Source organism: Protopterus annectens, chromosome 1.part1 (assembly GCF_019279795.1).
Source record: "Protopterus annectens isolate FY-2018-M chromosome 1.part1, PAN1.0, whole genome shotgun sequence".
Taxonomy (NCBI): domain Eukaryota; kingdom Metazoa; phylum Chordata; order Ceratodontiformes; family Protopteridae; genus Protopterus; species Protopterus annectens.
The window spans coordinates 344,828,698-344,840,100 of NC_056726.1; the positions used below are offsets into that span (position 1 = coordinate 344,828,698).

Consider the following 11,403-nt stretch of genomic DNA (forward strand, 5'->3'; position numbering starts at 1 on the left):
CGCTCTGTTAAGAAATCTTCATTTCGCCAGATGTTGTGATTTTTCTTATATAGCTGCATATCTTCCTCTTGTACACCATATGATCTTGCACTTTAGTGAAAACAAATACATTTTGCTTGTATTTGAGATTTCTGACTAGAATTTTGATTTAATGTCATTCAGTCACTCTGACTCTTTCTCCTACTTTGAAATAAGCTACACTTCTATCACAGGGCTGTTTTGCTTCAGTTGTTTTTTCTTCAGCAACTCTGAAACTTGCATTTTAGTTCCCTATACCAATTAGGTGAACAGTGTTAGAAGTTTGGATCTCAGCATTCCCATCAGTAGCTATGAAGATGAGAACATGAGCTTGGAATAGCATATACTTGTAATCTATCAAAGTTAAGCAGCTCTCTGTTTGAAGCAATTAATCAGTTTTCATCACATTTCTACTGTCTGACTCATACATTTCTTTTGCCTATTAGACTGAAGATATCTTGCCTATATGGCAACCCCTAACAGCTGCATTTCTATTGTTTCAGTAGTAGCTGTCTTCAATTACTGTATTTTATCGGGCATCACCACAATTTTTCTTACAATTCAGATGACTGCATAGTTTGCAATACTTGTGAAATAGTGTTAAATTTACAATATTGTGAGTGGGCTTCAATATACTGCTCAAGGAGAAATTCCCCAAGCGTCTGTAGCCCACAGAAAAAAAGATGAATTGCATAACGATGAATCCTTTTTCCCATAGGAAATCATTGTTGGTGAGATTTCTAAGTGTGTGCTAGCAATGGTTCATTTTTTAGGGAGATTTCTCACTTCTTTGGACTGGTGTGACCATGGAATTGGTATCCATAACTTAGAGGTGTGTGGGTGGTTTACCCCCACATAGGGGTAGTGGAGGACTTGCCCACGTGCAAAAAAGAAAAAAAATGTTTTTCACCATTTTGGTTTTCAGGCATTTTTGTTTTCATTCTTTTAAAATATTGACTTTCAGGAAGTTTTGATTTCATTGCAAAACTTTATGGTAATCATGTTTTGTAGATACTTGGCAAAGGCTTATTGTGTATCACCACTTTAAAGTTTACCATACACATAATTATGGAATTTCAGGCAACCAGAGACAAAGGTCAGCATCTTTTTCTGTCTGAACATGTTTAGTGAAAACATCTGTCATAGCTCTTGACACATAAGCGGTAAGTCTGACCTCATATTGTAGTACTGTTCCGATCCCTTACAGGCTTGAAAGTGTGACTGGTAATATCACATCAACATCTGTGGCTGTAATACCACATCATCGTCTTTAAGTGTAAATGCAGTAGTTACCAACATCTTTAGTCTGCTCTTCAGACCAACTTTAGAATGCATCCTGCTCAGATTGGTTTCTCAGGCTTGCAGTTATATCAGTGTGAATATTTACAATGGCACATAGTTGTTAGTATCTAGCTGCAACCCATTAACAATTAGAAGATGACTCGTATTTTATAGAGAAAACACCACATTTATACTTTTCTGTGTCTAGTTCCCACACTAAGTTTAGATCCTTAATAAGTGCAATGTCATGATCCTGCTTGGTTGAAAGTTAACCCAAAATATCATCAATTATATTCATAACTATTTCAAAGGCTTCAGTCATATCTGTTACAGCTCTTTGAAAGACCTCTGGAGTCAATGGAAGTGCCAGTTGGAAGTTTCGGAAATCTGTATTTGACCAATTCTGTCGTGCTTCACAACAGTTATCACACCATTCTCTAAGCACAGCCTGTTTCACAATCAATCCTATGTGTTCCTTATGCTGCTGTTCTTGTTTGGTCTTTTATCTTAAGAGGTATGGGGACTGTGCTTGGTGCATGGATCGCTGGCATTGCTTCTGGTGATTTAATACGATATTCTGTTTTCAAGCATTCTGCAGTCTCAGAAAGATGAGAATAACTTGCTAGGACACTGTTTTTTAGATTTCATGCATTGTACTTTATACTTTTGCATCTCCAGTGAAACTGAGCAGGTTTATTGTTTTTCTATAACCTCTTTTCAGTGTATACTCTTTATCTGGAGGTTGGCATAATGGTTAAGGTGTTTACCTTGCAGACACAAGGTGCAGGGTTTGATTCTCACATGGGTTAATTGGCTAAGCTTAAAGTGGCTCACAAGGGCAGTTAGCCTAGTACTAATCTATGAACCTATGAAGATGTTTCATAAGTCTTCTTTTCATTTAGATCAAATTTATATTTTTAATTCTAATTCGTTCAGTATATTTCACCTTGATACTGCACTCAGTTACACACTGGCTATCTACTTATGTTCTGGCTACTTCTGCTACCATGGACATTTTCCCTTTGCATATTCTCACAGTAGTATTGATTTAGCTCATGTTTCAGTGTGTTCATTGTATTTTGTTTTTAATGGTGGCAATCTCCATTTTTGTGACCATTGTCCATTTGTATAGACTAACTTCTTCTAACCATGACCGTAGGCACACACACACACAGTACTCTGGGCTGCTTTAACAGAGATTTCAAAGTCATGGGCATTCAGAATCATCAGTTAGCTGAAATACCTGATGTTCATAAGGGTCATTTGCATATATCCCATGTGCCTCCGATACAAGAGGTTTTGGGGGTCACTCAGTGGAAGTTCTAGCTTTGCAGGAGTTTTCATTTTGTTTTTACTGGTTAGTTTTTCAGTGACCTTCTCATTTATTGTTTTAGAAAGTTGTAAGTTGAGAAAGCTGCTGCTATATTTTACTTTATAAACATGGTTCAAACTGACTTAAGCCCAAAGGCTTAGTTTATGCTCAGGGCATAACAAAAGTGTACACGCAGACTCAGTTTGTAATTTAAGACAACCTTTTGAAGTAGGCTGAAGTTAAGCTCTGCACCACTGTCAGGCTTAAACACAAGTGACCTGTCATTTACACACACCTTTAAAGACAACTTCCCAGTATATTTTTAGGCTTGCATGTTACATTTTATAGCTTCACAAGTTTCAGTTTTCTCATGCTTAATATTTATGGTTGTGCACTGCAAATCTAGTTCCACATTACTCAAAAGCATTTCTGTCTTCACATTATTGTCCATTTCCAGCACATTTAGATTCTCCTTTTGTCTTTTTTTTTCCATTAAAACATTTTCCAGCATAGTGATCAACAGTTTTAGACATCTAATGTACTTGATGTTTGTCTTGCACTGGTACTTTTTAATACTCACCAATAGAGACCACAGTAAGCATGGTCTGTCCTGCTTGTTTGTTACTAATCATCATCATGAAAATGTGTCAGATTTCCATGTGTTGTCTCTGACTTAATATTTATTATTTTTATAGCTTTTAGGATATATTTTCTAGTGTTGAAGATCAGTGTCAATCTTTGCCACTTCCATGCCACAATTTAATGAGTTTAAGTCCATGTTAAATAATTCACTCATCCAACACTCTGGATTCAAGTGCCAGATTTTAGTTCCTGAAAAGCCCACCTCTTCTGCAGGCATTGCTTAATCAGACATACAATTCTGCCTCTGATCAGTAAATCACACAGCTTTCAAAACTGACAGTCATTCATTGTATGTCTCATTTCAGTTATGTAAGCTTTATTAGTTTTCTGTATTCCATAGTTGCTGGTAAAAAAAAAATGAATGCCTTACATAGGGCAGAGATTTCTATGGCTCATACTATCATTAGAATTAAGCTTTCAGCAATGTCAACCTTCTTCTTTTCTCCTTTTGTGTAGCAAAACTACTAAATATCTTGATGGATTTCTTGCAAAAGCATGGCACTCAGGACATTTTCACAGTGAGATAAAGATGAAATCTCTGGAGGCAGGACTCCTAATTTTCTGATGGGCTTTTTGGCAGCTAAAGAGCTGTCAGAGATAGAAGTACAATCATACTGAGACAAGAACTGAAAAGTGAAGACTGAGCTATATGCATGCAGCTAAAAGAAACACACAATTTCTATGTTTTACAAGCAAGGGGCTAACTTATGAACAGAAGTGAAATGACTCAGGCTGACTCTGTACAAGAAGCACAGAGTTTAGCAGACAGGTAGCACTGGGGTTTGTGTGCTGCATGTGTGTGTGCATGTAAAGAAATGAGTGGAGTAAGGAGTGTGTGTGTGTGTGTGTGTGTGTGTGTGTGTGTGTGTGTGTGTGTGTGTGTGTGTGTGTGTGTGTGTGTGCGTGTGTGTGTGTGTGTGTGTGTGTGTGTGTGTGTGTGTGTGTGTGTGCGCGCCCACGCGCGCATATGTGAGTGTGTGTCTGTGTGTTCATGAGTGTCAGAGAGTGAATTGGGGGGGGGGTGCCTCTGCCTATACAATGTATGGACCACCAGTGTTAACTATCATAGGAAAGTACTGATTAGAACTGGCGATAGTCAAGGACAATTCAAGAGACATGCAAATCAACTGATAATGAGGTCTTTCCTCATCGCGGCTAACATGTCTCTGAATTACATGTTTCCACATAGTGTAAACATCTCCCTTTGGCCACAGCTCTTACTTCCAGTAGGGTTTTTTTTTTTTTTTGGAACCCCCCAGGTAGGTCTTTTAACACTCTATACTGAAAAATAGAAAATGGTTCTAATCTAGACCTACTTAAAGCTATAGCTCTAATGGGAGAGTTTTCCTCATCTGTTTTTACTTTTAGAATCCCAAAGATAGCCCCAAATTGGGATTTATTAAACATAAAAAGGAATACAAATTCTTTATTAATTCTATTGATAGATTTTTCTTCTCTTTCAGCTGTTCCCGTTAGGGGTCGCCACAGCGGATCATCTGTTTCCATTTCTTCCTGTCCTCTGCATCTTGCTCTGTCACACCAACCACCTGCATGTCTTCTCTAAACACATCCATAAACCTTATCTTAGGCCTTCCTCTTTTCCTTTTACCTGGCAGCTCCATCCTTACCATCCTTTTGCAAAAGCATCAAATAATGAATAAACTATTTGTTAGCTTTTTTCACAATTTTCTATTACACTGGTTTATAAAAATTAATATTAGATAGCATGTTATGTTCACAATTACTAATGTCCATCAAAACAAACACGCTTTGTCACCTCTCATAATATGAATAGATGTTTCAAGTCTGAGATCTATTTAAATGTGTGTTCATCATCAGTATCACTGATATGTTTGGAAAGTGCACTAACTCTATCCTTTCTATTAATGTAGTACACATGCTCCCTAATCTGATCTTTCAATACTCTTGCCAGTTTTTCCGACATAAAATCTTAAACATTTCAAACTGTGTGCAAGATATACAACATGTCTCGTGGTACATGTAGCCAAAACCTTAAAATTAAAACACACATTTAAATTCCTAGGAATAGGGAGGGTATATGAAAGTATTAGAGGTGGTGATGTTCGAAATAAGACAGAAGCTTTAGAAGCCAAATGGATTGTGAGGCTTAAGGCAGATAGTGGACATGGCCTGAGTGACTATGAACCTCTAAAGCCCATACTAAAGAAAAGTCCCCTCTTTAGATGAACTTTTTGTGTGTATACTTCCGTGTATTTATTTGAATGGAATTGTCAGTTTTTTATATATGAATTTTTTATATGAATTTTTTTTAAGTATATTGTTATTTTAACAAGAGAGTATTTATATTATACATATATATATTTTGTATATAAATGTATGTATGGTTTTAAATATTTAGGTCATGTGACTATTTAGCAACATGTGATTAGTGCTCTTAGAGTATAAAATGAAAGTTAGGATGTAATATAATCACATCTGATGAAGTGGGGTACACACCTACGAAAGCGCTTATGTTTTTTACTCTGTGGTTTGTCCTTCAATAAATAATCTTTATACTGTAACCTGCAGCCTACTCCTGGTCCTTCTTTGGTTTATATGTATTTGGATTTTACTGGCTTTTTGGACTTGGAGACCTGCTTTTGGTGGTAACCATTTTTTTTTTACTTTTTTTTTACTCATATGTTCCATATTATAATCATTAAGTTTACATAAGTGAAGAATAGCTTGATGTACATCAGAGTTTAAATGTGTTTTGAAATCAGAATAAGCCTGATTAATAGACTACTTTAAATGAGAGTGACAATGCCTTGAAAATCATTTATATCTATCTGCAAATTTAACTTTAAAGGTTAATCACCAACTAGAATAAGATGGATATAGGGGTAATAATGTATGATGGTCGTCCCATAACTCTTGTAATACTTTGTTTCAAGCAGATGTTGTCAAACAAGAAGTATTAAAACAAGGTAACCCTTTGCCCTTACTAGTAAATAAATTAGGACCAAAAATGTATGACATTGCTTTGTGGTCAGTAAAACATAAGAATTATTAGCAGAACAAACAAATGTCAGAGAATAACAACAGTAATCAACAGTTGTACAAGCATTGCCCTGAAAATACATAAAATTGTTTGAACCTCCAATAGTTAAAGTTGCTAAATGTTAACACCATAAAACAGAGAGCGCCAGTGAGACATTTAAAAAATGTGTAACAACACTGACAAAGGCCCCCTGTTTCAACACCTTGGACTGGTAATGAATTCCAATTGAAAGAAAAGTGTTCGCCAACACAAAAAGTCAAATTTATTGTATAAGGTCAATTGCTTTCATCCTTCAAACACAGGACTTCTTCACAAGGTTTGGGAGAAGTCCTGTGTTTGAAGGATGAATTGAAGGATGAAAATGACTGACTTTATACAATAAATTTGACTTTTTGTGTTGGCAAACTCTTCTGTTTCAATAGGAAGTCATTACCAGTACAAGGTGTTCAGACAGGGGGCCTTTTTCAGAGTTGTTTAAAGTAGCTAAATGCAGTAGATTATAACAAACTCCTATGTCCCGTAACTCCAGTCCTTACAAGAAACATCTCTATTTAAATCGCAGCTGAGCTTTCTACAAAAATGTATTGGGTAATCAATTAAAAAATATGGCTTTAACATATGAAATAATTTACATCTATCAATAACATCAACAAAAGCATATATTACTCTAAATAGACGTCATATACCTCAGTGGAAAGTAAGTACAATACAAAATGACTATGATACTGAAAGGCCTATGAAACTCAACACTTCCTACATATCTGTGAAAGGCTTATATCAATTCTGCTTTGAAAGTTTATGATAACATTTTCTGGGAATTACATTAGGACACTCACATATAAAAAGCACCCATAGGGTTTCAGTGTGACTCATTGCTGAATTTACCCTCACCAGTGTATTTGCTTCAAACCCTGGTATTTGTCATATGACACCTTATTATAGAAAAGAACATTTTTTTCTGATGAAATGTATAGGTTTCTACTTCTGAAATAGTTACAACTCAGTAAAGATATATTATGGACCAGTACAATAGTATACACCTCGAAAAGAAGTAATTTCATCCTAGTGCAATCTGAGTAATCATGCAAAATGTCAGACTGTGACAGTGAAAGACCTATGAACCCTGCACTTAGTATGAATGTATGTGTAAATTGCTATACAGCAATAATCACTTCAGAATTAATAACAATTTTCTTGTCTGTTTTTCTCCTACCCTTGGGACCATCCAGTTTACCTCTCTGTTCTCTTTATAGGAACATTAATTCTGTAAGAGGTGAGAGACCTATGGCACATTTCTTCTGCTCAGGATGAGAGATGAGCAGTGGAGGATACTACCATCATCCTTGAGAGCAAGATGTTTCTGTGTTTAGTCCCTAATCCCTCTGCACATACCTCGCAAATGTGCAGGGCGTGCAATGGGTATCAGTGATGCTGTGGTTTCACTTTAACTCCTCAGGATTACCGTGCCCTCTCAGAGGCAGCTTCCCTTATGGTCTCTCATCTTTACTGTGGACACCACAGGTTCATAGGTTCATGTATGTTTACTAGGCTAATGATGAAAAGGGCCTTTTTAAGCCTAGCCACGTATCCCAAATCTCTGACAAGTTCTGATACTCTTGATAAGTGTAAGCAGGGGCTTGGGAGATGAAATATTTACAAGCTAGGGCCTGGGAGATTAACCATTTACAGGTTGCCTGTGTTCATTAGAGACATATGTGCCATACCAGGGATGAATTTCCTGTTCCTCATCCAATTATCCATGTTGCACTTGAATTGGGTTAGGGAGGAACTCTGCTTCACATATATGGGGAGCCTGTTACAGAGACAGGGTAATCTCTGGGATACATATCTGCCTCTCCAGCAGGTCCTATTTATATCACAGGCAATGTTTAGGTCTTTAGAATTGGTGATTCTAGTGTTGTATGTTTTGCAGATATACTGGAGGTCCATCAGAGTGGAGTCTGGCAACGCCTTGTGTGTCAGGCATAGATCTCCCCTCAAAAGCCTGTAGGAGACAGAATACAGGGATAGAGCCTTGAGGTGGTCTGCATAGGACATTTTATTTAAGCTCCATATTCTTTTAGTGAGGAACCTCTGTGGACATTCCAATTGTTTGATATGCCTGGTTAGGTGCATACCAAAGGGGGCACTGCATTCAATAATAGGTATGATGAATGCTGAATACAGTGGAAACATGACTTCCTTGGACTTAGATGCCATACCTTTGTTTATAAGTTGCCCAACATAGAAGGATTTCTGCACTACTGTACACACATGTTGGTCAAAGGCAAGATTACTATCTATGGTGTCCCTAAGTCCCTGACTACTGGGTCATCTCTAAGGGTTGTGTTGCCAATATGATAGCTAACAGGGGTGGATGACTTCCTGAAGGATACTATTATGCATTTCTTGGCATTTATTTTAGTCCATGGCTCTGACACCATTTGTTTGTCTGTGTCAGCCCCTCCTGGAGAACATTTCTGTTAGTGTGGGATTCAATGACAGCTCCTAATTTTTAATCATTTGCAAATTTAGTCAGCCAGAGATGACTGACATTGGCCTTAAGTTCAGAGAAGTAAATGCCAAAATGGAGTAGTCCAAGGACTGATCCCTGAGGGACATCACTTGTGACTGGCCTCTTTGTAGAGGTGAACTCCCTAATTCTACCTTCCTGGGTCATGTCTGTGATTCAGCTGGCTATCCACTGGGTGGCATATGAGTCTGTACCTAACCTTTTGAGTTTGTCAACAATGCCAGAGTGGGGCATTGTGTCAAATGCCTTGGCCAGGTCAAGGCAGGCAGTGTGAACTATTTTGCCCTCATCCATTGCTTTGGTGACCTTATCAAAGAAGTCCACCAGGTTGAGCAGGCATGATCTGCCCTTGACAAAACCAAACTGGGTTGGGTCCAGTGTCTGGAGGTTTACAATATCACTACTGATCATTTCCATGATAATTCTTCCCATGGGTTTACATATATGACTAGTGAGACTAATGGGTCTGTAGTTTCCAGGGTCTGTAGATAGTCCACCTTTGTGCAGAGGGATGACTGCTGCTGTTCTTCATTCATGTGGCATGAAGCCTATTTGGGGGCTATAGTTAAATAGTAATTCCAGAGGCCGTGATAGGTCATGTTTTATGCTATTTAGAAGGCATCCAGGGATATTGTCTGGGGCCACTGATGCTGTGTTCTTGCCCTTAGAGAGGGCATTAAGGACTTGTTCCCTAGTGATAGCAGGAGGAGTTATATTAGATGGCATTTCCTGAGGGAAGGTGGGGGAGGAGAGAGGGGTAAAGCTGGAGCTGAATTTATTGGCCAGTAGGTTTGCTATTTCTTCGGTCTCAGTATAGGTGGCTCCATTTACAATGAGCTCTGCATGCAATTATGTATTGTCTTTGAGGTTGTAGACATAGATAAATAATGCCTTGTGGTTGTCCTTGGCCTAGGAGGCCAGATTCACCTCCAGTTTGGCTTTGTTAGACTTTATTTGTCCTCTGAGATGTTTGTTTAGTTTGATGAGAGTGCTTTTATCCTGCTGAGTGCTGCACCTCCTAATTTTTACCATGATTTTCTTTCTTCTGTTATACAGCCTATTGATTTTGTGATTCCACTAAGGTGGCTTGTTTTTTGAGTTAGTGCTGTACTTCTTCCTGAACTGACCAGGACTGAACATCCTGGATATGTGCATAACACCTCCCCTGAATAGAGGTGAGACAAGCAATTTGTGCCACTCTTTTCTGCTCTCTGCTAGCCCCAAAATGTGTCTGAGCCACTAATCAAATTCAGATAGCCTAAGTTGTGTTCAGAGCTTTAATCCTCTAAATCAATGGAGCTGCACATAATACAATCTCAGAGAATTACAAGAGGACACTTGTACACAAAATGTCTCAATGTTTGCTACTCTACCCTTGAGTATTTCAGTTCAACTGAAACTTGAATTTGACCCCTTCACTTTAGCTGCTTCAATGCTTGGTGTTTGAGCTATGAAATGCTACACATAAAAAGTCCTTTGTTATGAAATGTATATCACTTTTTAACTTATATAATGACAACTTAATAAAGACATATTCTGGACCAGTGTTGCATTGTATATCATGAGAGAAATTCATACACTCACGGGTATAATACATCATGACAGACTAAGACATTAAAGTGGTTGTACATCTCTATGTCTAAGAGGAAGTGTTTCAATACCTATTGATAACACAAATTTAGGAAATTATTCTTCAAAGCTCAGGGAATATCCACCTAGGACTTCAGCTCGACCCTTAAGGAGTTAAATACAGCTCAAGTGCTGAAACTGACCTCACTCCTTTGACATGTTACAAATAAAAAAAAAATCTAGAGAAATGTGTATGAGTTTTACTTTTTTATAATGGTAACTCAGAAAAGATATATTCTTAGCCAGTGATGCATTTTTCATTCTGAGAAAAAAGCACATAGTTATTTATTTAATGGACTTCATGCAGTTCATACAGTTTTCATAGAAATACATTCTATACCTGTGCCAGTATGCCAAAAAATCGACTTCTGTCTTCTCTGGCATGACATTTTTATTTTTTATTTTTTTGTTTATTTCCTCTTCTCAACAACTTTACAACCTGTAGCCTTGAAGAACTGTCTACACACATGGACTAAGCTTGCCATTTTGCTGTGCCCAAACCAACTCGATTCACCCTTTAATAAATTGCAGACACACAATGGAGATACAGAATGAAAGTGAAGTTCCTGTAAACACTTACTGGCTGCTAAAGCCTTGCAGAAGGCACACTCAGACAAGAGGTGCATTGACACACACACATGTATGAGCTAACTTCAAAAGTACTACAGTTATCTGCAAGACGAGAAGGATGCAACTACATTGGGAAGGCATGTGAAGTCTGTCTGATAACAACATGATATTAACATAAATATAGATTGGCCTCTGCAATATTTTTGCTAGTCTTGCATGACTTCCTAGATTAATGCTAAATATTTTTGTGTATGCTTTATGCATTTTGAATTAAATCAGCTTATTACTTTTCATTTATGACATAAACAGTACAATGCATTCTTGACTATACTTTTCAAAATAGTAATCTAATTTACAAAATTGCATTAAAAGGTCTTACCTAATGGAATGCGACCT

At 37.5% G+C, this 11,403-nt stretch overlaps 1 protein-coding gene across 2 annotated transcripts in view; it reads right to left on the minus strand.

The window, feature by feature from the left end:
* TPD52L1 (TPD52 like 1) overlaps positions 1-11,403 on the minus strand; it is a 1,279,033-nt gene that overhangs the window by 224,138 nt on the left and 1,043,492 nt on the right. Inside the window, exon 5 of one of the 2 annotated variants that reach the window (XM_044075177.1) lies at positions 11,387-11,401. The exons of the other annotated variant lie outside the window; for it this stretch is intronic. Coding sequence (XP_043931112.1) covers positions 11,387-11,401 — 15 coding nt within the window. The remainder of the gene's footprint in view (positions 1-11,386; positions 11,402-11,403) is intronic. 2 annotated transcript variants of the gene reach the window in all.